Source organism: Dermacentor silvarum, chromosome 1 (assembly GCF_013339745.2).
Source record: "Dermacentor silvarum isolate Dsil-2018 chromosome 1, BIME_Dsil_1.4, whole genome shotgun sequence".
NCBI classification, from domain to species: domain Eukaryota; kingdom Metazoa; phylum Arthropoda; class Arachnida; order Ixodida; family Ixodidae; genus Dermacentor; species Dermacentor silvarum.
Window position 1 is genome coordinate 177,164,858 of NC_051154.1, and position 23,265 is coordinate 177,188,122.

The window sequence follows — 23,265 nt, forward strand, 5'->3', positions numbered from 1 at the left end:
GAAACACAGTTCATTGTTGCGGTGGTTCATGATTAATGAAATCAAAAGCAGCACGGAGTGCACAAGCTGTGCACCTGTCGATGTAGTCACACATGAACACCGTCTTGTACTTACTCAGGAGATCAACCCGAAAACAAAACTGAAGCGAAAAGAAAGATCTCGAAACCTGCGAGCAGGAACTCTCCGGAAGCTAGAAACAGCTCAGCAACATTCAAAACTAAATATGCTACACATATAACTCACAGTATTGGCACAAGTGCGAGAAAAGAAGCAACTGTTTCATCTTGCGACGTTTTCCTATTTTTTAACTACCATATTGCCTGCGTTGATTTTTTCGCCCTTGAAGGAAATTCGCAGCTCAAAATAAAAGACCGCTGAACTTACCATTTCCACGGAGCCATAATGGCGCCTGCTGAAAACTCCTCTCCTTGCAGCAAGGTCAGTCGATGATGAACTGCGAGACGAGAGAAAGAAGGCAGAGGGACGTGAGAACGTGTTAGCACGACACGGCCGAACAAAACAGCAACGACCCGACTAGTGGAAATAATGCGGGAAGAACAATAAAAGAAACGACCAAACCCTGCACACCTCTGCGGCTAGATCAAGTTTGGCTGCGAAATGTTGTGCGTGGCCTTCGTAAATAAGGCACGACTGCCTCCAGTATAGTGAAATTAATTTATGATACAGTGTCGAAAGCTGACATATAACAGCGCATCATCATCCCAGATGCAAAACTAACCTCGCAAGAATTCTTTTTTTTTTCTCTTTTTTTTTTGCACCAAGGCATTGCAAGAGAGCAAGTCAGTCGCAGAAAGCAGTTTTAAAATGTCTTCATATAGGCCCTAGCAGTGTAAAGAGTACCCTGTTAATTGCAGACAAAATGACCAACGAACGGGCGACATTAGTAAGTAGAAAATAAAGAAGCTCTAAACATACGAGCGTCTAACGGCAATGCGCACCTCAAATATCAGTGAACACGGGAAAGGAGCGCTTACACATTTGAAGGACTCTCACATGTGTCAAGCCTAATTTCGACCTCAAACCGCTAGTCAAGGTGTACACAAAACGCTGCCTGGATGAATTCGCGGCTCGTGTAGTTATGAAGGTGCTGATGGATGCGTAGGGGAGGCTTGTGTACAGCAGGTTCTGCGGCAGAATATTCGAATAGGCTGTCTCGTTCAGCTACGTGTTTCGCGCGGCATAGTGTAAAACACCCACCGCGCATTCGCATACCCGCAATATATATATATATATATATATATATATATATATATATATATATATATATGCCGCAGCCTCCCGGCTCCGACAGGTGCCTGGTTCGATCCCCACCGCCGTACACCCACTGGATTATAAGACAGATACAAGCAGCCCCCCGGCCAGGCTTCCGGCTTTCCAGGGGTGCGTTGCGTTAGAGAGGATCGTTCGGATCGCTATTCTTGCTGTACAAGAACCAAGAAAAACCAAACAAGAAGACTATTTTAAAAAATATCGGCAGAACCCATCTCACGATGACTGTAAAGCGTGTAGTATAGAATCAATATAGCGACACAACGTATTGCCGCCGGCGAAACGAGTTATGTAATGAAGCGCGTACTGCGGCGGGATTCCTCTTTCGCGCTCCCCTATGAAGACTCGGCGCCATCCAGCACCGCCTCCGCTGCGAAGCCTGCACGTGGTCTCCGAAAAGCATGGCGCGCCGGTGCGTGGCGAACGCTGAGAAACGCGTCATGCGGCAACCGGGCTCCTCTCTCGCGCGCTCCTTTCTGGACCCGCCGAGCCATCTGGTGGCACTGCCGAGAAGTCCGCGTGTGACCTCCGAGACGGGAAGCGTGGCGCACCGGTGCCTGCGAACGCCCTCGCACACTCAGTGGCACATGGACAGTGACCGAAGCTGGCGAGAGGTTCATTGAAGAGCGGCACATACCCAGTGCAGTCATGGCGTGGCTCGCTATTTAAAGCGTTGGCGTGAAAGGCGTTCACTGAAAGTCGGAACATACCCGGTGCAGTTCTCGTGCAGCCTGCTAAAGCGTCGGGTTGCTGTCCTTGAGGAACCCTTGTGACGTGGACGCGTTTCTGCTCAGCATCGGGTAAATTTCAGGTATCTTTTTCGTCATTGTACAATCCCAGTGACACATACCTAGTTACCGAAGTCGGCGTCAAAGACGATCGTTGAACAGCGGCGCGTACCTACTGGCACACACCCAGTGGCCCAAGTTGGCATCAAAGAGGTTCACTGGAGACCAGCACAGACCGATCGAGTGACGCATACCCTAGTCGGCGTCAAAGAGTTTCTTCGAACAGCGGTGCACCTACCCAGTCCCGCATCTACAGCGTACCAGAGCAGCGCATACGTGCACATTGCCACATACTCAGTGACCCAAACTGGTCTGACGGTCGCTTTCGAACCTTGTTCCCTCAGCACAGAAGTCCGATGCGTTAACCATTCGACCACGGAATACCCAGTGACCCAGGTAAGCGAGAAAACGGTTAGAGACAAGCTTAGATAGATAGTTGGCCCCCGATCGATAGATAGTAAAGTACCCTAAGAATGCTAACGCTTAAAAGGAGTCTGGCGGTCCGATGCAGCCTACTTCCCAATAGGTGGGTGTTCTTCCAAGCGTCTGGAACTCCCGTATTTGCTGAGCCGGGAGCGGGCTCGTACCTATTTTGCCGGTAGGTAACCGGCGGCAGCACGCTTCTGTCTCCCACAACAGCCGCGAATGCTCGATTATTTCACCGAAGCTGTGGCGGGAGAAGGGGCGCCCAGAGACCTTCGCAAATCTCTATAGGGCTCCCTTTCGAGGTGAGAACACATATATAAACAACGGAGCGCGAGGTCGGGGTACATCTCTACCCATAAGAAAAAATCCGGTGGGTTTTCGGTGGCACACCAGGATTCGAACTTAGTACCTGCCGCATACGAGGAGGTTGCTCTACCGTGCACGCGAAATTCGGTAGCGCAAAAGGAAGTCTCGAGCGCGTTATTTTTTGTCTTCTCTTGTCTTGGTTTTTCACGTATGCCTTACTAACAATAATCAGCTTGTGGGCCGTTACGAAGTTTCAAAATACGTAACGCAAGTGCCTGCCTGCGTTTAGTAGAATAGTAAGACGGGCAATGAGTGCGCAGTTCATTTCGCAAACTGAGGGACGCGTTTGATGATCGCGCTTTAAACACACCTATCATTTTATTTTAATTTTCGTATCGACTGAAAGGGATGTTCTGAGGACGGTATCGATCAAAGATATACGCACCAGGACCACAGAAATGGAGCGATCGACGAGCTTCGAAACGCTGTTTTTGTTTTGTTTGCTCCAAAATAATTGCAGTGTTGGGAGGGAATCTCTATGTTTATAGCGCGCGAGAAACAGTATACGAAGCAGTTATTCAACTTTCGCGACGGAAGATCGATAACACCTACGTCGAAGACTGCGGTGGAGAAAACAGAAAAAGATACGGCGGCTATTCTGTCCCCCGCGGGGCTGACGGCGGCAAGAAAAATGGTTCATTCGAGTTGATAAAATTTCAATCCCAGTACGCATCACGAAGCTCATGTGGACTTAAAACCAAAGCAACTCTACAGTTTGATAAACGCTTCGAATTTTGTATTAAGGTATGTAAAGTTTCTTGAAAGCTTTGCAATACGGGACGTAAAGATTGAGAAGTAAACATTTTAGAGGCTATAGGGAAAGATGTACTAAAACATTGCGAGAGAGCTGAAAAAAAAAATGATAAAGAAAGAAAGAAGCGGCAGCAAAGAAAACACGTCGTTAATGGCTTTGATACTTTCGTGCGGGTTTGAGGGCGTTTCGAGGCTTTTTACTCCGCTCACTTTTCTTTTTTCTCTCCTCGTTTTTCTTTCCCGTCATAGGATAACACCCTACTTTCACTTGCGATTACATATCAGGGTGCGTGGTGCTCCTATACTCCTCTTGTTTGTTTCTCGCATATAATTTACCCAGAAGAGGAGAGATAATTACATTTCCTAACCTCACGCAACCGGCGGCTTTCGCCGCCGGTTGCGTGAGGTTAGGTTTTGAAGGCTTCGCCTGATGGGTACGGCAAAAAAAAAAAAAAGGAGTAAATAAAGAGAACACTTTCTCCCAAGCTCGCGAAGCCTTCGTGCTCTCAAGTGGAGGAAACACGTTCTGCGCCAAGCAGTGACCAGGGCGCTTAAAGACTCGCACGATTACCGTCCGATCGATTTGCTGGGGAACGATGCGCCGATCGCGAACTAAGCAACGAATGAAACCTTGGGAAGTGCGGCCCCTATATGGCTTTGCGTTTGTACTGCTCCAGCTAACAGAATCCCCCCACTCCCCTTTTTTTACGTGTTTTGTTGTGGGGATAGCATATTTCTTCTTATTGTTCTTTTTCTTCTTCCCCTGTTTTCATGTTTGTTTTTCTAGGACATTATTCGCAATGCAGGAGCCGTATTAACAAAAAAAAAAATGTTCATACGGGTCGCTAAAGGCACTGGAGCTGTTCGTAATAGCCGATGCTAGCCATGCAATCGTGGTCATAGACGTATCAGTGAAGGCGGCGAACCAATAGAAAACAGGAACGAAAAGGAATATGAAAGTAGCAGTAATAAGACCAGGACCAAAGAGTATGCTTATTTTACGCTAGCGCTATAACGGACACCACTTTCGAAATGTCCGGCTTCAAAATCTACTGCTAAATGCGTTGGCATTCCGGCTAATAGTTTCCAAAAAGCGTGCGTCAAGCAGTTAGGAATGATCTAAACTTTAACGTTAATACATTTTTTAGCATAATTGGGGGAGGGACATCTGGAATATATGGCGCTAGTTTTTATAACGGCACATATCTCACTTCACTTCTGTTCGACTTCAATTTCGCAATTAAGAAATGGGTTCTACAGTGAGTAATTAAAAGAGTGATTAGTAGAAATTTATTTTTAGCCGTCTGAACATTGGAATATTTTGTGCAAGTAATCTCCCCTTCTCCCAGAAGTCCACTTGAGAAAACGGAAAAGTGCTATTAGTCTGAGGCGATCTTTTAAAAAATCTGTCCGCAGTAAAAGAAGAAAGAAAAAAACAAAGCTGGTATTTTTGTACGTGGCATGGTTAATTTTAGATGGCTGTAGTAAAATTATTCATAGAGTTAACTCTGCACAACGTCGATGCCTGCAGCGCCGTACATCGCGTGGCAACTGAGCGAGGTTGTTTACGCTGCAGTATTGAAGGGACCGTCACTTGTTGCCTGTTTAGCATATGAGGCAAACTGTGCTTCTCAGTATCTAAGTAATTTGTCAGCATACCAATACACACTGATGTACTACTATGAGTAGTCTCATTTCGTTCATAGAAGCGCCGGCGAGGGCGACCGGCATCCTTCGATCAAGAAAGGTGGCGTACCGGTGTTTTCGCCGCTTCTCACTTCTTGTGTGCGCATCCCCGTCCTATGCTAAGAGTCCTATGCTTCAACTCGGTGTGGCCAGGCCGGAACTGCAAAGGCAGTTTCCTTCGTCCTCCTTGCTTTAGTTCAGGTCCGCCGGTATTGCATGAACTGGTCGGCTCTGCTAGGCCTAATTAAGGTGCGCTGAATGAGATCGACACTGTCTCAAACGCAATGGCTGGCAAAGGCTGGAAAGCGTGTATTTCAACTTATGAAGTATGTTTCGATATAGGCGCAGTTGCGGCGACATTCGCGTTGCCGGTGCGATGTTTTCACTCGGTGACCGATCGCACGGTGATCAGCACACTGTTTTTGTCGGCGTCGTCGGCACAGCAACCTGTCACACTGCGACGTCTCACTGTCGTCGGTCGCGTCAACGTCATCCTAGTATACATGTATGTTGCCCGCTGACACGGTCTGTCACCTATAGTCGGCCGAATGTTGGCGTCGGCGTCAGGTCGACCTCTTGTCGGCATTGGTGTCGTGCGGGCTATGTAGTATACGACGTACCGTACGTTAACCGAATATAGTTGTGAACAGCTGGAATTTCTGGCGAAAGACTAGCGCAAATACTGAGTCGTCGGCACTGCACCGAAAATACGAGTTCGCGTCCGCATCGACTATGCTGCAGACTATACCCGCGCTATTCCATATACGCGCGCATCGTCTGCTCCACGAACCGCGCGCGCCGACGCCGTACAAAACGTTCCCGGCGCTCACTACAGTGCATGCGCACTCTGAGCTTGCAAAAGGAGCAACAACAAAGAACCCGACAACCAGAGAGAAACGAAGAGGGAAAAGTGAGGAGGTTAACCAAGGATGTGTCCGATTGGCTACCCTACACTTGGGGAGGGGGGAACAATAGATAAGAAGGAATGGGAAGCACAATAATAAAGAGTCAGTCCTTCGCAGAGTCAGTCGCAGAGAAATTACCTGTGTAACAAGCGTTCAAATCTCCCATCATGGGTATGCGCCTTGGATCTTCGGGTAAACAACGACAGAATGCACTTGCTAATCAATTTATGACGGCGCTTTAACGTTGCAGCACGAAGTGCGGCTTTCGCTGTTTTGGAGCCGGACGGACGGTCGCACCAATGGACGAGTTCCAAGCGGAAGCTTTGCGCATAGTGATGCTTGAGGTCTCGTCGGCTCACTTGAAAATAGAGCGTGTGCTATTTGCGCGCCAGAATCGCCGTTTGCGTCGGCGGAAGCCTTGGCCTGCTTTAGCCCAGCGAGACAGGATGCTGCGCGCTCACCACTGTGTATAGTACACTGCAGCTTCGCTGAAAGCGCTCGGGTGGACGCCGCGGGCCTCAGGCTTCGTCGGCGATTTAAAAGGCTGGACCGAAAACCAGGATGAAGGATGCACCCCGTGGCCATTACGTACACGCTTCGCGTTATATTTACTCGTGCGCGACGACAATGACGCTACAGTGCCGGTCAAACACGAAGCAGCGAGTTGCCGAAAATCACTTCGCGCAAAAGCTGTGGACACTCTCTAGGTGTTGCTGTGCGAGCGTTCAGAGAGAGAGAAACGCGGTACGAAAGGCAAGGAGTGTTGATACTGCTATTTATCAGCACGTCATGAAGCGCTTCATTGCAAGCAATCCAAATGATGCGACAGATATGCGAGAATATGCCACTGATAACTTCTAAAGTTTGAAAAAAGTCGGTTCCTGTTAAAAAATTGCCACCTGATATATATATATATATATATATATATATATATATATATATATATATCTTCAATCGATAAAAGCTTTTCCACAGGTACTAGAATATGATATTATAACAGCGAGCCTTTATCGATGTTTGTGCGTGAACGAAACATCGGGAATCTCTCCAAGTTTACCAACCAGTCAATATGCGTCGACAATTGCGCACGAATTTAACGGCAACAGCTGTCATCAAAACAAAGTCAGTCAAAATGTGGCCATGAATAATGACCAAAAAAAAATACACTCCTTATTTCTTGCTTTCTCATTAAAAAAAGAAAAATTAAAGAAAGGAAAGCTCTTTTTCTGTTTCCATTTGTGTTTCTATATAGTGTGAAACGCGTACGACGTCCACCTTGACTGCTTGGCATGTTGTTCATCGGCTCGAAGTTTCACATTCTGCTCAAGGAAACGGAAATCGCGCGTCACACTATCCCCGGTTATGCAATAATTTATTGGCCATGCGGAGTACACGATGCGGAATTACCTCACGCTCTGTCGAGCACAGACTTTACAACCATCCCACTCATCAAGGAAGAAATCGCTAGCAAGGTTTAAAGCAGTGGTCACGCTTTTCGAATATTACCGTAAGTCTAGCATCGCTCGAAAAAAGACGCTGCGGCGCAGGGGGTCACACGTTTCCGCTGCCGCGCTTTAATGCGCAGGGCGGCACGGCTACGCAGGTGCAAAGCCTTCTAGATTCCGGCACCGCTGCGAGGCGTCCGCTCGTTCCTGTACGCCCACACAGCGGACGTGCGGCGCGCGCTCCACAGTCGTTGACCCCCACCACCGACCTGGCACCTATAAAGCCAAGACGTCACACGCCAAGAGCATCTGACGCAGTATTTCTTGCCGAGGCAGAACTCGGGAAACCTCGTGGTTACCCTTGGCAGTTTCTAGCCGGCGGGCACGCCTGCAAACTTGATCTTTCGGGGTCGCTGCATCTCAGCGAAAGCTCGGTGGACAAGCGCGCAGAGCTCGGCTGCCGTGGCTTTCTTGTCGCTGTTTGCTGCCCGTTCGCAGGCAGCGAGGCTGCGCCCATGGGCGGCCAAGCGGGGGCAGGACGGGGCGCCTCGCTGCGTCGCCGTCGCGCACACCCCGGCGTGTAATTAACGAGCTCCCAGCTTAGAAAATCCACAGCGAGAGAGTGAGAGCGCCTGATTGGCCCACGCTGATACGACCGTCGCCGAGTTGCCGAGAGTTCGTTTTGCTCGGCCCAGCGCTGCCTGCTTAGTTGCTAATGAATCGCCGCAAAAGAGTGAAAGAACGTACAAGAGTACGCGTGCAGACGCCGCCGCCAAAAAAGAAAAGAAAATAGCGCGACAGAAAGTGCGCTTGTGACTCTTTCATGGATCTGGAATCCCGGTATACGCAGTCGGGGATAAAGTCAACAAGAGCGCGCGCTCTTTCCTTCTTTTCTGTCCTATATTCGTTCTTTGACCGAGCAGTGGCGCGGAGTGCGATTAGGGTCATCTCGGGCAACTTTCTCTTAGTGCTTTCTTCCGAGCATTGCTCCGTTGGTGACCAGCGAGGAACCAAATAAAACACGGCGCGTTGCCTCATTCTCTGACGTTATAGTGTTGCTTGTAAAGGGTCTAGCTCAAAATAGCTGCGTCGCAGAGGCTGTGGCGAGCTAGCGGTGATGCCGACCGCGGTGTTGGTTGCACAATAGCTGCTGAACTCGCAACGGCTACATAGGCTGATTCGGGTGTCCGGCAGCTTTCTCGTATTGTTCGTTTCAGCCGCAGCGAGACACGCGGTAGCGCAGTGCCGTACCGAACTGGGCGCTCTGCTGCCGTGATCGCTGCCGTTAGGCTGGCAAAACTGTAGATGTGGTCATGCGCAGGAGTTCAAGTGGAGAGCATGAACGTCATTTCTGCCTAAATAAATGAGAGGAGCCTTTCCTGGGCGTGTCAGCCTCGAAGAACGTCGTTCGCTCAGCTTTTTCTATTTATCCTGTATAGGTTCGAACCAAACGCTTATCGCATGAAGACCGACGAGCAAGATTTATTAAGCTGAAAAACCGCGCACACTTAGTATGAAACGGTGGTTTTATGCTCGCAACGGGTGTTTGCTAATGAATACATAAATGGTATATACATGGAGCTTCGATCCTCCGAGGCAAGCCTGATCGCTCATGGAAGATAAACTTGTTTTGGCAACGTCTAATTATACGCTTTTGGCATACAAATGGAGAAACGCGCTTTTCTGTGCCCTCAAGTGATATACGGCCACGTTCTGTGCCAAGCACAGGGTCTGGCGTTTCTGCGGTGCAGGATATCGCAAGATAACAGCGATATCCTGCATTGCAGCAGCGCATAAATTGGATATGTGGTCAGTGTACATGTTGCAGGCTATCCGTCTATTTTTTTCCATAGTGAAAGGATGCTGTGGTTTCCAAGCTATACACGTACTACATTTAGCGTCACAGCCAGGCACAATGGTGACGACGTATACCGACGACGCAGCCAACCATGACTTGTCTAAACTACAGACGTTTGTGCTTGGTGAAAATGTTGGAACTTTTCACTTTTTCTCCAGTGCTTGGCGGAAAGCGGGAACGTGGTAAACGACTGTTCTTATCGTCGTATCGAAGTCGTATCAATTATTTTTGACAAAAAGTTACTTGTTTAATTTGACGCGCTTCAACACTACAATCCGCGTCTCTTCGCGTGTTTGGAAGGATGTGTTCGGTGGTCAACGATGAAATTTAGGGAAGTATTCTAGGCAATTAAGTGATCAGAAAATAAAAAGTAAATCTAGGGGCCTGATGAAAAAAAAAAAAAGCTACGCTGCCATAGTATTCAACTACGCTATAATGTTATACGGGAAAACCCTCGACCTTGCTTTCCCCGCTAAGCTTGGTTCTTGTTGGGGGAACAGTTTGTGCACGTACACGAACATTTAGGTTGAGTAAATGGCATCAAGAACGCTGGAGATCAAGAGCGTCTTTCTGTGCATCGCTAGCACACCGCTATGTTGAGTGAAATGGTAGCAAGTGTTTCTAAACTCTTTGTAACGCACTCTGTTAGAGTAGCTGCGATCAGTAAAACAAAACCAAATTGTAGCGATGTTTGGCGACTGCGTCAGAAAGCTTTCAGTGCTACAGAGTTCACGTTCCGAGGGAAGAAGCACCCCATCGAAGCAGGGCAGTGAGTCGCGCAGCGTCCAGTTATGCCGGTACACGTGCTCAGTACACAGCATTCGTTCCTCCGAATTTTTGTTTGTTTGATTGTTACGGAGGCAGTTATTTCCTTTCTCCGATACTGGACAAGCATGTACGACTAAGTGACGGGGTACAGAAGAAGCAAATAAATCACTTCTGGCAAAAGGAGAAGAAAAAAGAGAATTTTTTGAAGTTAGCAAACGCGACAAAAAAAAAAAAAAAAAAGGAAACAGAAGAAGGGCTATTACACAGATTGGCACTTCACACAAGCTTACATTACGCGCGGCACCGCAGGAGCACGTTGGCTCTTTTTAGCAGTCTATTTGTGTTGAATTAAATTTGACCCACGTGCACAGGACCAAAAAAAAAAAAAAAAGAAGAAGAAAAAAACTATGAATGCCAAGAAGGAACCAGGGGGAAACAAAGATGGGATGAAAAAAGATGCGCACAGGATTAAGTTAGCCGTAATACGCGTGAGTGCGGCTAACAGGGAAAGAGAAAGCCGAAAAGCTGCGACGCGCACGCATGCGGCCGTCACTGGTCGACGGCGCGCTCGCGGCGGCGCGTCTATCGACCGGCCATTTAATGGCGCGGTCGCCAACGCGGCCGGCCTCGGGGCGGGTGGCGCGCGAATAAAGAACGCGCACCCCGAACACAAAGGGAGGCACGTCGCGACAGCAAACTGCGCGCGCCCCCGCGATAAAGCAAAGCCGTGCGTCGGGTCACGCCCCGCCTCCAAGAGCTCCGACAAAGAGGAAATAAAAGCGGTCACCGGCCCCGCCAAATGAGCCGCCGCCTGCCGGCGTGTGTCCCCCCCGTCTTGGCCCCCGGCCTGGTCCCACCTGCCCCGAGGGGGCCGCGGTTCGTCTCCCTTCGGCCACCGGGCGACGGGGCTGTGACGCGAACATTTCGGAGCACCGGGAAAAAGGTTAGACGCCAGAGACGGTGCCCGCGAGAACTTGGCGAACCGGAAACTTCATTACGCTTTCAAAGCCATTTCGGTAAAGCCGACAAAAAAAAAAGGTGCTTTCCGAAAGGGGCCGGTGCACCTGCATGCAACTCGTATGGCTGCGCGGATTTATGACTGCGTCTGTGCACCCTGCAAGAAAAAAAAAAAAGAAGAGTGACGCGTGCCTTCCCGTCATGGCTTCCTTTTATCTCATCATGCACGCTGACAACTTGCCTTACTTATGCTTTCGAGCTCCAGCTTACAATGTTCCGCGTGGGTAGTTTGTTCCGGACGGGTAGGCATACAGCAAAAAACAGGGTCGAATATACGTTTATACGTGCATCACCAGTCGATGGCTAAAGGGTTTCCATCATATAGGTCAAACTACTCCCTGGAGAGAAGGCGGACGCGGTGCATCTTCCAGTGGTAGTTTCCAGCCTGTTCCTCCATCTTTTTCCTCCTGTGTAGGCTATTTCGATTTACGCAGACATAAATACTACTACTACTATACTACTACTACTACTACTACTACTACTACTACTACTACTACTACTACTACTACTACTACTAATAATAATAATAATAATAATAATAATAAAGCGTGTAAGGCTTGAAGAGGGAACCTTTACGGGGGTGGTGTAAACTATGTGTTGCGGACATTAACCAACGAAATCCCGCAAGTTCGCACTCGTGTGGAGTTTCCTGTGCGGGCAGCATCAACCGCGTGAGGGCCTCAACGCGGATTACAGCCGTCGTAAGAACTGTGCATGACTGAATGAGCACGCATTAGAAGCCTTCATCACCAACCAGGCTGTCCTCTGCAATTCACAGCTTGGTGTACACCCATATGCCTCATTTATGTGTCCTGTAGTGTCCTCTAAAAAGAGCTGTTTCCGTCTTTTTTTTTTCTTTTTTTTTTGCTTTATAAAGCTATTACATGACACTTTTTTGTGTGTTCTTTTTAGCGTAACTGAGCAGAACGTTGATTCTGACTAGTTGGTAATCTATGACACTTGATTATTCGCGCTGGATAGGACAGACGACAAAACGTAAAAGTATCTCTCTCCCCCCGCCCCCTCCCTAGTTTTAAACACACGCACGCACTATCGGTGATGTAGAATTCAGCGGAGATGTTCTACGAGATGCGTAAGTGTAGCATGAACGTGCGACAACTTTACCTAACCCCAAGATCCGATATTGTAAGTTGTAACCTAACGTTGGTAGAGGACGACCAAGCATCGCGTATAGAATTACCGGGTAGCCTGGTGCGGAGTTGCACCCATCGCCATATATATATACCACGCACAAATTGCAGTAACGTTGGCCCCTGCCCTCACGCACGACGGCTGGGTCCACGCTACAGGTCACCCCCGTCGACAAAATAACTAATAATAATAATAATAATAATAATAATAATAATAATAATAATAATAATAATAATAATAATAATAATAATAATAATAATAATAATAATAATAATAATAATAATAATAATAAAAGTACTGACTGGCGTCGCTGAAGTACGCGTGCGTGAGACAGCATAAAAAACGGACGAGTTTCCAGAGGTGGCCCGAAGCTGGCATCGCGTACCGTGTGGAATGGGGCGATATTGCGCGCACTCGATTGCGTCCAGGTACTGGTGTGGCACGGATATGCTGCGCACACAGCGACTAGAACGTCGACTTCGCGGACAGAAATTTTAAACTACAGAACTCGGCTTTCACAATTTTCAGCGGCAGCCGTTGATGTGAACGTCTCTTTGCTGCCGCCATTACTTGCCCGAGCACTCTCATAGGACGCAGAATAGTCTCTCACGTATTAATATTCCACTCCTCAGTTCTACGAGAACAGGGTTGAATTATTTATTTCGGGAGCCCACAGCCCAAGAAGACCATCTCTTTCTGCACTAAAAGCCTAGCTGTCCCTGCGAACTACGCGCATGGATGGTCGATAAATAAAGGGCAATTTCAGGGTCTCTTATCCTGCCGGTAAATTGGTTTACCTTGTAGCCCCATCAGAATATGCCGCACAGATAATTCACTCAATCCCACTACAACATGAGCAGCGTTTATCCAAATATTTTTTTTTCAGACCCATAATGTTGTTAAAGCTAAAAGGCGCTTCATTATCGGCATGTAACTGAACAGGCAAGCGAATATGATTATGAGATTGTGTAAGGTTCACATGCTTTGTCTTGGAGTAATTAAAAACTGACAAATGAGGCTTATCTGGACAATTATTAAATTCATATAACATCACCAAAAGGCACGACATAACTGCGTGCCTAGCCAGTTCCAGCTACGCTGTTATCAATTCTGGAACTTCCTGCTCGTAATCCCCCAATTAGAAAACGACGTCAAAGTGTGGAAAAGAACAAAAGAGCACAACTTTCTTGGTAGTCCTGACCACCTTTCTTTTTTTTTTCTATCCTATATGCTTTTTATCCTGTATGTCGAGCTTGCAGTCGATAAGCAGCCCGATGAACGTCATCGGCTACGGCAAATCTGTTAGGTAAAAAAATAAAGTAAATAAATAAATAAATAAATAAATAAATAAATAAATAAATAAATAAATAAAGAACCAGAGGGTAACATAAACAGACCTATTATTAAAAGCTTTAAGGGGTTTCTGATCGAACTGTTTACACCATACGCGTTGAATGACGACGGGAAAGTAAAGAAAGCATTTTTTTTTTCCTTTGTACACCCCTCCCCCTATTTTTGATCACCTTTTCCCGCTCTAAGTTTAAGGTGAAAAAAAAAAAAAGAAAGATATGACCACAACGAGAAAAAAAGAAAAAGAAAAACAGAATCGTATCAACGCAGGACCGGAGCGCCCAAAAACGTGCGCAGGTGCGAGGGAGCGCCACAGTGTGGGAAAGCTGCGCACACTGATCGTGCCGCGGACACGTTCCGGCGTCAGCAGCAGTCAGCAGGGTGCGTGCGCGCTGCCGAGGATTCCACCAGAACGCGCGCACACAAAAACAAAAGGTGGGCAAAGGGGAGAGGAGAGCGTAGGTGGCTCTCGGCGGCCACATCGGCCGTGGGTGCGAAGAAAGAAAACTAGAAAAAAAGAAGAAAGGAAGGAAGCGTCCAGGCGCGGTTGCTTCCGGCGGCCGTGCGGTGCGCGTGCAGCCATGCTACAGGCAGCCACGGGTGCACTCGCGCGCGCCACAGACCCTGGTCTCTGGTGCAGCCGCATCGATTTGTCTAAATTTAACTCCACGGCCCAGTTGGCGCACGAAGTTCCCATGGGCGTCCGCCGGCGTCATTACGCGCGCAGCCCGTTTCTGTCTGTCTGCTAGTACCGCGTGAGAACGGCCAGCAGCTGACTTCGGCTTTCTCTCGGCGCACGGACGGGCACGCCTGAAACCACGCGCAAATCAGTGTGGCGTTTGGCCCCGCTTTCGCACACGGGACTCGCCCTACGCTACAGATCGCCCCCATTTAGAGACACGTGAAGCACGGACCGTCCGACGGTTTGGCCGCAAGACGAGCCCTGTACATATAGCGACCGTTTATACACGGGCGCTTATTCGACCCTGCGGCCGCCGCCGGATCACGTGCAGCGACGACTTGCGTAGTGTGAACACTTGCCACTAGGGCGCGTTCCGTGCGAGGGAATGAGGAGGCACTACACTGCCAGGAAGTTGCCGGGAACCGTCAACCATGGAAGTTCCATTGAAAAAAACAAAAAAACAAGCCGTTCGTTTCGAAGACGCTGTTCATAGCCAATAACCATTATTGCTAACGCTTACAGCCACAACATTTTTGTGTTAAGATAGCCAGAAACGAAACAATGCAATTAAATTAAAATGTATGAGTAGCTCCATTATTTAATATATCTGTAACAGCATATCCGAAACCTTCGTCAAGAATAAGCATCTGGACATCGATGCGCTATACCATGACAGAAAAGTCTCGTATCATAGCTGTTACAATCGCGTACCCTACAGGATGAATAGGAGGCTCTTGCACGTCTAACGCAATAATATGTTGGATTGTCAATAAGCTGCATGCTGTCAATGTAAAAAGTCCCCTCCCATACATGAAAGTTTTACATGGGTGTATTTGTAAATAATCACACGTGATTGCAAGGATTGCATTAGATTTTGTGAACTTGACCTTCACAGTTCGAGGTAATGAATGAGCGCTTAAAGAAGAAAAAACACGACACCTCAACAAACTATTAAAACTAAAGAACGAAAGGAAAAGACCCACGACGAAGTTATATGACTCTTTCAGTGATACAAGTGAATTCATGACTCGTGCTGCTAGCTCGGCCAGCGCACTATCTTGGGATGCACTCTGAGTTACGTTTTGTCAAGTGTATTTAGGAGATAAAACTGCTGACAAAAAGAAACGCTAACAGTTTGATTGCTCCACTTACCCACCTTCGAAGATGCTTCGTGAGCGACAGCGCGTCGTAAGAGGCTCAGAGTTAAGTGTCCGCGGGACCAGCCTGCGGGGCTGACATCACGGCTCAGCGGATAATGGAGAAGACGTTCGAGGAGGAACCTCGCAATACCGTGCACCGATTATATGAAGCTCACCCCAAGTTTTACGACAATGGTGTCCGGAATTCGCCGCTCAGTTTCTCGAGATTGCCTAACGCGAGAGAGCCGTGTTCGGCGCCTGTATCTTGCAGATTGTGTTACACACGACGAGTGATGCGTCCTCTTGCCGTTACATTTTCTACGGCGGGGGAAAAAAAACAAAAAAAAAAAAACATCAAGGAACGCGAGTGACGGATCCAACGCCTGCACAACGGGAAATGCAGCAAAAGGTGGCACGTCAGTGCTTTCAGGCCTCTCTAATATAACGGGTACCTTTTACGCGGCCAGACCCAACAAAGCGGATCATATGCATAAAAAAAAAAAAAAAAAAAGCACGGACGGCTCGGACGGTGTTGCGCAAAAGCAGCCACAGGAGGAAGCACGAGAAAGAAACGTGCCGACGAAGAGTACGGCCGTTTAGAGCGACGGCACCTGAAAGACACCAAGTCACGACACATCCGCGCATTACGGGCGCCGCAACAAACGGGCCGAAAGCTGGTCGGCCGAAGCGAAGGTTGAGGGAGGACACACAGGGGTAGTTCGCTGAGTGTGCGCCAGGTCCCTCGAGCGGAGGAGCCGGCGGCTGCCTTCGAGCCCCAGGAAAGCCATTTCCGCTCCGGTGTGCACTATAACCGGGAGGGCAGAAGGAGGGGCCGCAGCGCTACCCCGACGGTAAGGAGGAACATTCCCGCCGGCGGCTAGCTCGTTAGATCGAACACCGGCCGGCCGTCGCCCAGACGCCCTGGAGGAGGAATCGTGCACACGGTCTGGCGAAAGCGTCACCGTCCGCGATCCGCCGCTCACGCGCCTGCCGCGAACTGGCGCGAGCCATTTGGTGATGAGAACGAGCGTCGCCGTCTGCAGACTCGCGCGAACTGATTTCACCTCCCGGCGTGTGCGCCTCTGGCCGGCTCCGTGCTGCTGCAGCTCGCCTGCCTGCCTGCGGTGCTGCTGCTGCAGACGTCAGTGCATAAGAAAGTTGGCTTAGGAATAAAAGAGCTGTTAAAGGTTCCTCCCCGACTTAACGACTTCGCATCGCTTCTCCTTCCCTTCCTGCCAGGCAGCAAGTTGGCCTGTTCGTCCAGAGCATGCCTGAGGAAGGAAGTCTCGTCATCAGCGACGTCGGCGCTCGGCGGAGGAAGTAAGTACAAAGAGAGAGGGAGAGAGTAGAAAACAATTTCACTCTCTCCTGCGTCTTCATTACGAGCAGCGCCACTGCACACGCATCGTGTCCTTGGAAAAACACTCAGCTAGCAATAAATAAATAAATAAAAAGTGAAATTTTGTGACTACATATACTGGGGAGGACATTGCCTTGTTCTCTTTGGGCACTTCCGGCACGCACTTATCGTGCGCGGATTTGGGTCCCTTCGCACGCAATGATGTAAAAAATGAAGTGGAATATTAACAATATTCATCGGAAATTCCATCAGCCCGAAGGCCTCAAAAATTTTAATTTTCAAGCAAATCGACCTTCGAAATGAGAATCGACAGTCGCGATCGCCAAAAAAAAAAAAAACTGGCTGTAAGAGAAGCGACATACCGCGGCTTCAAAGAAAGGGACACCGCCGCTTCGTCTAATCAATGACTCATGGGAATGAAACGCCGGAAGCCGCAAAGCGATGCCCCCCGCCAATGATTTGTCTATGTCCACTACAGCGCAGCGCACAGCTTTTTCTCGCTCGACGTTGTTCGTTGGAGATCCTGAGACTGTTAGGAAGGGGGCGCATTTTGTTTTCAACTACGGATAAGGCCATTCGATGTTCAATCGTTTCGACGTGAAAGAGCGAGAGAGAGAGAGAGAGAGAGAGAAACGAAAAAGGAAAGGGGGGGGGGGGACTGATTCTCAACAACGTACATTGCCGATAGAAGAAGCAACCTCCGTTTTCTTCCATGGTTCGGACCCAAATGATCTTTAGGGCCCCATCGGAACGACCTTGTAAGGTCGTCACCGCAAATAAAAGGAAAGAAAAACTGGCACCTCTGGTCGCCATAGCGACCAGAGGTGCCAGTTTTACTGGTCGCCATAGCGATGAAGGAGTGTTCATGAATACTTTATGTAACCCACGTGCGGTAGCTCTATGAAAAAATCGTATGCTATGTGTTGCCAAACACGGCCCCACATGATGATCAAAAGAGTATACAGAAGATGGCGTATCTGTAAGAATATAGCACGGGAATTGAATTGGCAACAGGCATTTCTTCCACCTGCGGCTCTCTGGTTCAAGAAATGCATGTTACTTTATATACGTTTTCGGATGGCCAGGCGTGTGTAATACAACTATTTTTTAATTGCGGAATGAGAGCGTTTTTTAAATAATTTAACACGCCTTCGAGGAACATCGTATAACTCTACGGTGAATGAAAACATTATTATGAGTATATAAATAAAGTGCGTGTCTTCGCAATGACAACGTCAAGAAAAATCCGAGAACACCTAAGCACTTATGAGTTGTGAATGCGAAAGCGTTAATGTCCAATTGGACGCTGCTGAGAAGTCCTTCAACTTTTGCGCTGCGAGTAATGTTTTCGAGTTTTGTTGCGGCGTATGTCATCGAGTTTTGCAGATCCGCTGCTGTCTCACTGCATCGGATGGACGCATATGCACTTCGCGTTTCTGCGTTAAATGTTCACTACGGTCCTCGGAGCTCATCGCCGCCACTCGATGCCGCCCCGCTTCGCGGTTTCGAGCCAACAGACGCTGGCTTTCTCAGCCACACTTCGCTGCATATCGAAGACGTTCTGCGCCGCTTCCTTGTACCTGCTCCGTCGAGGCGCGCTGGTGACCTGGAGTCGTGGCGATGACCCCTCCAGGCCTCATGCAACACCTGGCGCGCTATCGACGCAAGCAGGTAGGCGTTCCGATTCTCCCGCTCTGCTCCGTCGAGGGAAAGCTTGTGACGTGGCGTTGCAGCCAATGGGAATTTAGGTTCCATTTCACTGCTACAGACGACACCGGCTTTTTCGCTCAATAAGCCATTTGATGCTTTCGCATCAAAAGAAGAACACAAGAAATCACTTTGGGTTGCAGTTAACGAGCATCACCATATTTCGTTTCCACTCGTTTCCTTCCCGTCTTTGTGCATAAACACCAAAGGGTGAGCTCGGTCTTTAACCAATCACGGTGCACCCAACGCAGCTATTCGGCCACTTTCAGTATCCAACAGCGTGTCTCATGTAGTAATTGTGAGGTGAAATCGTGGGAGCCGGGATTTATTACGTTTGAAATCACCCATTCAATCATCGTTTTACAACTTAAAACTATAAGGTGCGTTCTCACAGCATCTTAACATCTCTGCGCATACTTTATTTCTGCGATGGAGAATCATTATGAGAGTATAATGTGGGTATGGTTCCTAACGGTCCGCATGTATTTGGCAGAGTCAGGTCCATGCCTATCAAAATAGGTAAAACGCTTTGGACTCTTTTTTATTTGAGACACCCTGTGTCACACGCGTTTTATTCATGTTACAAGGGTGTCAACCTTCACCGTTTTCGTAGCTGTGTGCCCATGATATTTTTCCCCTTATGAGCCTTTCCTTTTTCTTCACGCCGTACTCCTCCTATTAGGTCCTTTCTGACGCCACTGTCATGACGAAAGTAAGACTCTGCTGGCCATTGAAATTTTATTTGCAACAGAAAATTGCGAACATTACTGGTGTTTTCATCTATGAACTGGTCTCAAGTGTGCCTGATAATGTGCATCTCTAAATGGCCTTGTTAGGAGGCACAACAACGTCCAGTGCGCCGTGCATCTTTCGGTACCGGCTGCGCTTGGTACCTGTAGGGTTCCCGCGAGCCGGCATATTCGAGCATTTCATCGAGCATTGTCCAGGACCTGGCTTACCTTTGTTCTCTCTCTGTGTGTGTGTGTTTAGCACAACTCTCTACGCGCAAGAAAGTGAGTCGACTCATATCCTCGACTGACGAATAGAGAAATCGCCGGACATACCTTTACAAACGCTAACCAGCAACAGTGAATGATATCGAGGCAGGGCCCCATCCAGTGCGCAATGCACTCATGTCTGCTTTCGGTGTTTCGTTAGTTATAGCGTTAGAAATCGCGATAGCGATAGGAAGATATAGGAATGTAACGCAGGCTCTGACTTAGGTTGCTTATCAGATACGTACACAGACTTATTTGAATTGTGCGCCCTCTACCAGCGATAGCAAGGAAATTGCGCATTGCGCCCTTTGTCGCTTTCTTCTGCCATACTCCTACTGCCTCGTGTCATGCAGGTTATATCGCTTTCTTAAAATGCTCGTCATGACGTCGTCAAACGCTGTTAGATGAAGTTTCTTACGTGTTGATTGTCCTCGAGTATACGAATCGTCGCTTCCCTTTAGCCATTTTCTCTGTGTGCGTGCGTGCATGCGCGCGCGCGCGCGCGCATGTGTTGTTATTTGGTGTTCATAGTTCGTATAACTGTGCGTTTCCGGACTGTGACGAATAGCTCAATACGTTTTACTGTGAGAACGACCTGCTCACGTGACCTGTGCAAGTAGCAACAGCGGTACAATAGCATGTATAAACGTGTTCCGCGAGCGTTGGCTGGCCGAACAATGTGTGTTGAAGAGACGGCACTGCGTACACGCTCAGAGAACAAGTTCTCAGCATATCCGTGCCACCCGAGCGTCAAATAATACCATAGTTACGTGGGAGAAAAGATTATTATATTGATGTTCACATTAAAGAAAATACCTTCCCTTGAGTAGGATACCAAAATTATAAGTGTGCTCGGCCGTCTATACCGGTGCTCGACTGTCTATACAGCACATCGCGTATCGTAATTGCACTTCACTCCAGTTCCCTTCAGATGCATCTCCTTAGGTGAAACAGAGACCGTACATCACTTGTAAAAACTGGCATTGAGGACATAAAACAGCACAGTGATAACTTTATGGAGAAGCGTATATGCCTAAATTGAGCTAAAGTATACAGAGTAAAAAGGTATAATTAGAGGCACGACCGCCTCAGTGTAGTCGCCAGCGTATTTTGCTACCCGACTAAAAAAGGGAATATTGAGAGCTGCACTAGCAATTAAGCGAAATTAACGGATGAACAGCCAAGCGGCGGTGTGGGTGCTAACGTGATTAATTCAGATCGATGATAAAGCTAGCTCGTCTGGATGATTTTTTGTTGCACGCGTAGCGCTCGACCACATAATTTGATCTTCAATAATGAAAGAACAACAAAAGGAACGCACGCTAAAGAGAGAAGGAAATATATAAAGAAGCGAACGCTGTATGAAGTGCAAGAAACGTTTTAGATGCAGTTAATCACGTTACCATTGTCCGTTGGGGCAGAATATGCCAAATAATTGAGTTACCAAAACAAGCCACACGGAGGGTTTTGCGAAATGACGTTAAAGTTGGTGTGCCAGCTAGGTTGCAAGGAGCTTTCATATATCTATATCGGCACAATGAAAGTGAATGATCAAAGATGATGATGATGATGATGATGGTGATGATGATGGTGATGATGATGTGCGTGTGTGTGTGTTGCGCACCTCCTATATACGGCCCATACTGGTGAATTAGGGGTACTAACGTAAATCAAAGCAAAGTGCGCCGTTGCGCAGAGCTGTATAGTGATTTTCTGTAGCAGTTCGTCTGTAGTGATCTTTACTCAAAACAATATGACTAGTGCACTAATCTGACTCGGTCCTCAGTACGGATACGGAGAAGTGCCTGAAGGCCGACCTGCGAGCTACACCTCTAGCTTGCTGCTCGGTGGTAACCGCGCACGTATACACACAAGGCGGCGAGCGAGAACCCCGTCCGTGGCTTGTCGCCTGTGTTTACGCCGCTCCGATCCCGTCGTCACCATAAATTCTTTATAGCTAGAGGACGATCCTTTAAAAGCATGTCAGCAAGACAGAACTGCGCCTTTCCGTGCCCGAGAACACTTTTTTTTCTGCCGCTTCCTATCTTTTCTTCTTCTTTCTCCCCCCCCCCCCCCCTTTTTTTTTTTTCTACGTCCCGGTGATGCGTAGCGACGTCGTGGCCAGACTATATGCACCACGCAGCGTGGTTATTGAGAGAAGAGCTCCGTATTTACGTTCTATCGTAAATCCGCATAAGCGTGCTGACGAGCGTGGGGACAGGCCAGGCTATTCCCGGGGGCGTCCGCACTGCGCGCGCGCACTCCCGTTGCGAACAAGCACGGGTGTAAATAATAACAAAAAAAAAAAAACAACAAAAAAACGAGGAAGTGCAGGAGGGTGCAAGCGATGTGCGGCGTCTTCATGAACGTGGTACTCTCCGCGTGGCAAATGACCGGATAAAACAACGGTGTAAGTACGAAGGAAATGAAGTAGCGGCGAGATCACCCCATTACTTCACACTCGTCCCTGCAAGGGAAACCTTCATGCTCAATTTTACGCTCATTTTGTCTTCGCTTCACACTTTTTTTCCTCCTTAGCTGCCTCGCATTCATTACCCTCTCACTTTTCTTTGATAGTTTTTTTTTTCTTCTTTTGAGTCCTTTCGCGCCCACCGAATCGGAAGCAGCCTAGAACATGAAGAACGAGCCCTGTTCGCTGATCTTCGCTCTAGAATTGTTGACGAGGAAGGGTCGTTGTTTTCAGAATACTGGAGATGCAGACAGGACGTGATAAATAAAGAAAACCAGTGAAAGAAGAACGGGACGTAGCTGTTTCTCCATGCGCCTAGTTGCGTTTTCGTGGAAAGTTTTGCAGCAACCGGACATGCGCTAAACTGCGCCTTCCTTGTATCGGCAGTGCCCTTATAAAGAGTCCATTGAGCTTAAGAATAAAACGAGCTGTCTCGCTGGCGTGGAGGCATGACGAGCTAGACTGCACCCAACGTGTCATAGATGCAATCTCGAGGATTGCATTGGAGAAGTGGTCAGCCTTGTGAAGCGACCTGCTGGAAACGAGTCTATCGCGCATGCAGCCGCTCAACAGAAAACCATTTTCGGTATACTCGTCGCACAGTGTTGTGCTAACTCAGCAGCTGCCAAGTCGTCTTGTGCACTGTGTACAATTTTTTTTTGTGTGATTTTTTCGCGCACCTTATTTACGTTTCACTATTATCGTAACGTAACATGAGAAATTTAATAAAGACTCTGCTCAGTTTCTATTTGACAGTTCGCTGCAGAAATATTCACCTGTTACGTAACGTCCACATTTTATTTCTCTGCGATCTACCTGAACACTGCGTATATATACTAACAAAAAGTGGACAAAAAGCACTCCTATACTGCATGCCATAGCGGCGCGAAACTTCGTGCTCAATATCTTTATCCTGATCATTGGGCCTCAAATTTAGAGTTTTTTCTTCTTTATGCGCAGCTCATCAAATCCATCTTCTTTTCGGTTAAGATACCACAAGTGAGCGTGGTAGGCTCATGCAAGTACGGACTAGAAAGAAGCCGCTATCTGTCACTAAGCCGTTAAGGTTGCATATGGCGGACATTCTTGAGTGAACATTTTGGTA

At 48.1% G+C, this 23,265-nt stretch overlaps 1 protein-coding gene across 4 annotated transcripts in view; it reads right to left on the bottom strand.

Moving 5' to 3' along the window:
- LOC119436447 (GTPase-activating Rap/Ran-GAP domain-like protein 3) overlaps window positions 1–23,265 on the bottom strand; it is a 444,125-nt gene that overhangs the window by 155,181 nt on the left and 265,679 nt on the right. For all 4 annotated transcript variants that reach the window (XM_037703297.2, XM_037703295.2, XM_049657852.1 and 1 more), the window contains one exon: window positions 385–454. In XM_037703297.2, coding sequence (XP_037559225.1) covers window positions 385–454 — 70 coding nt within the window. The remainder of the gene's footprint in view (window positions 1–384; window positions 455–23,265) is intronic.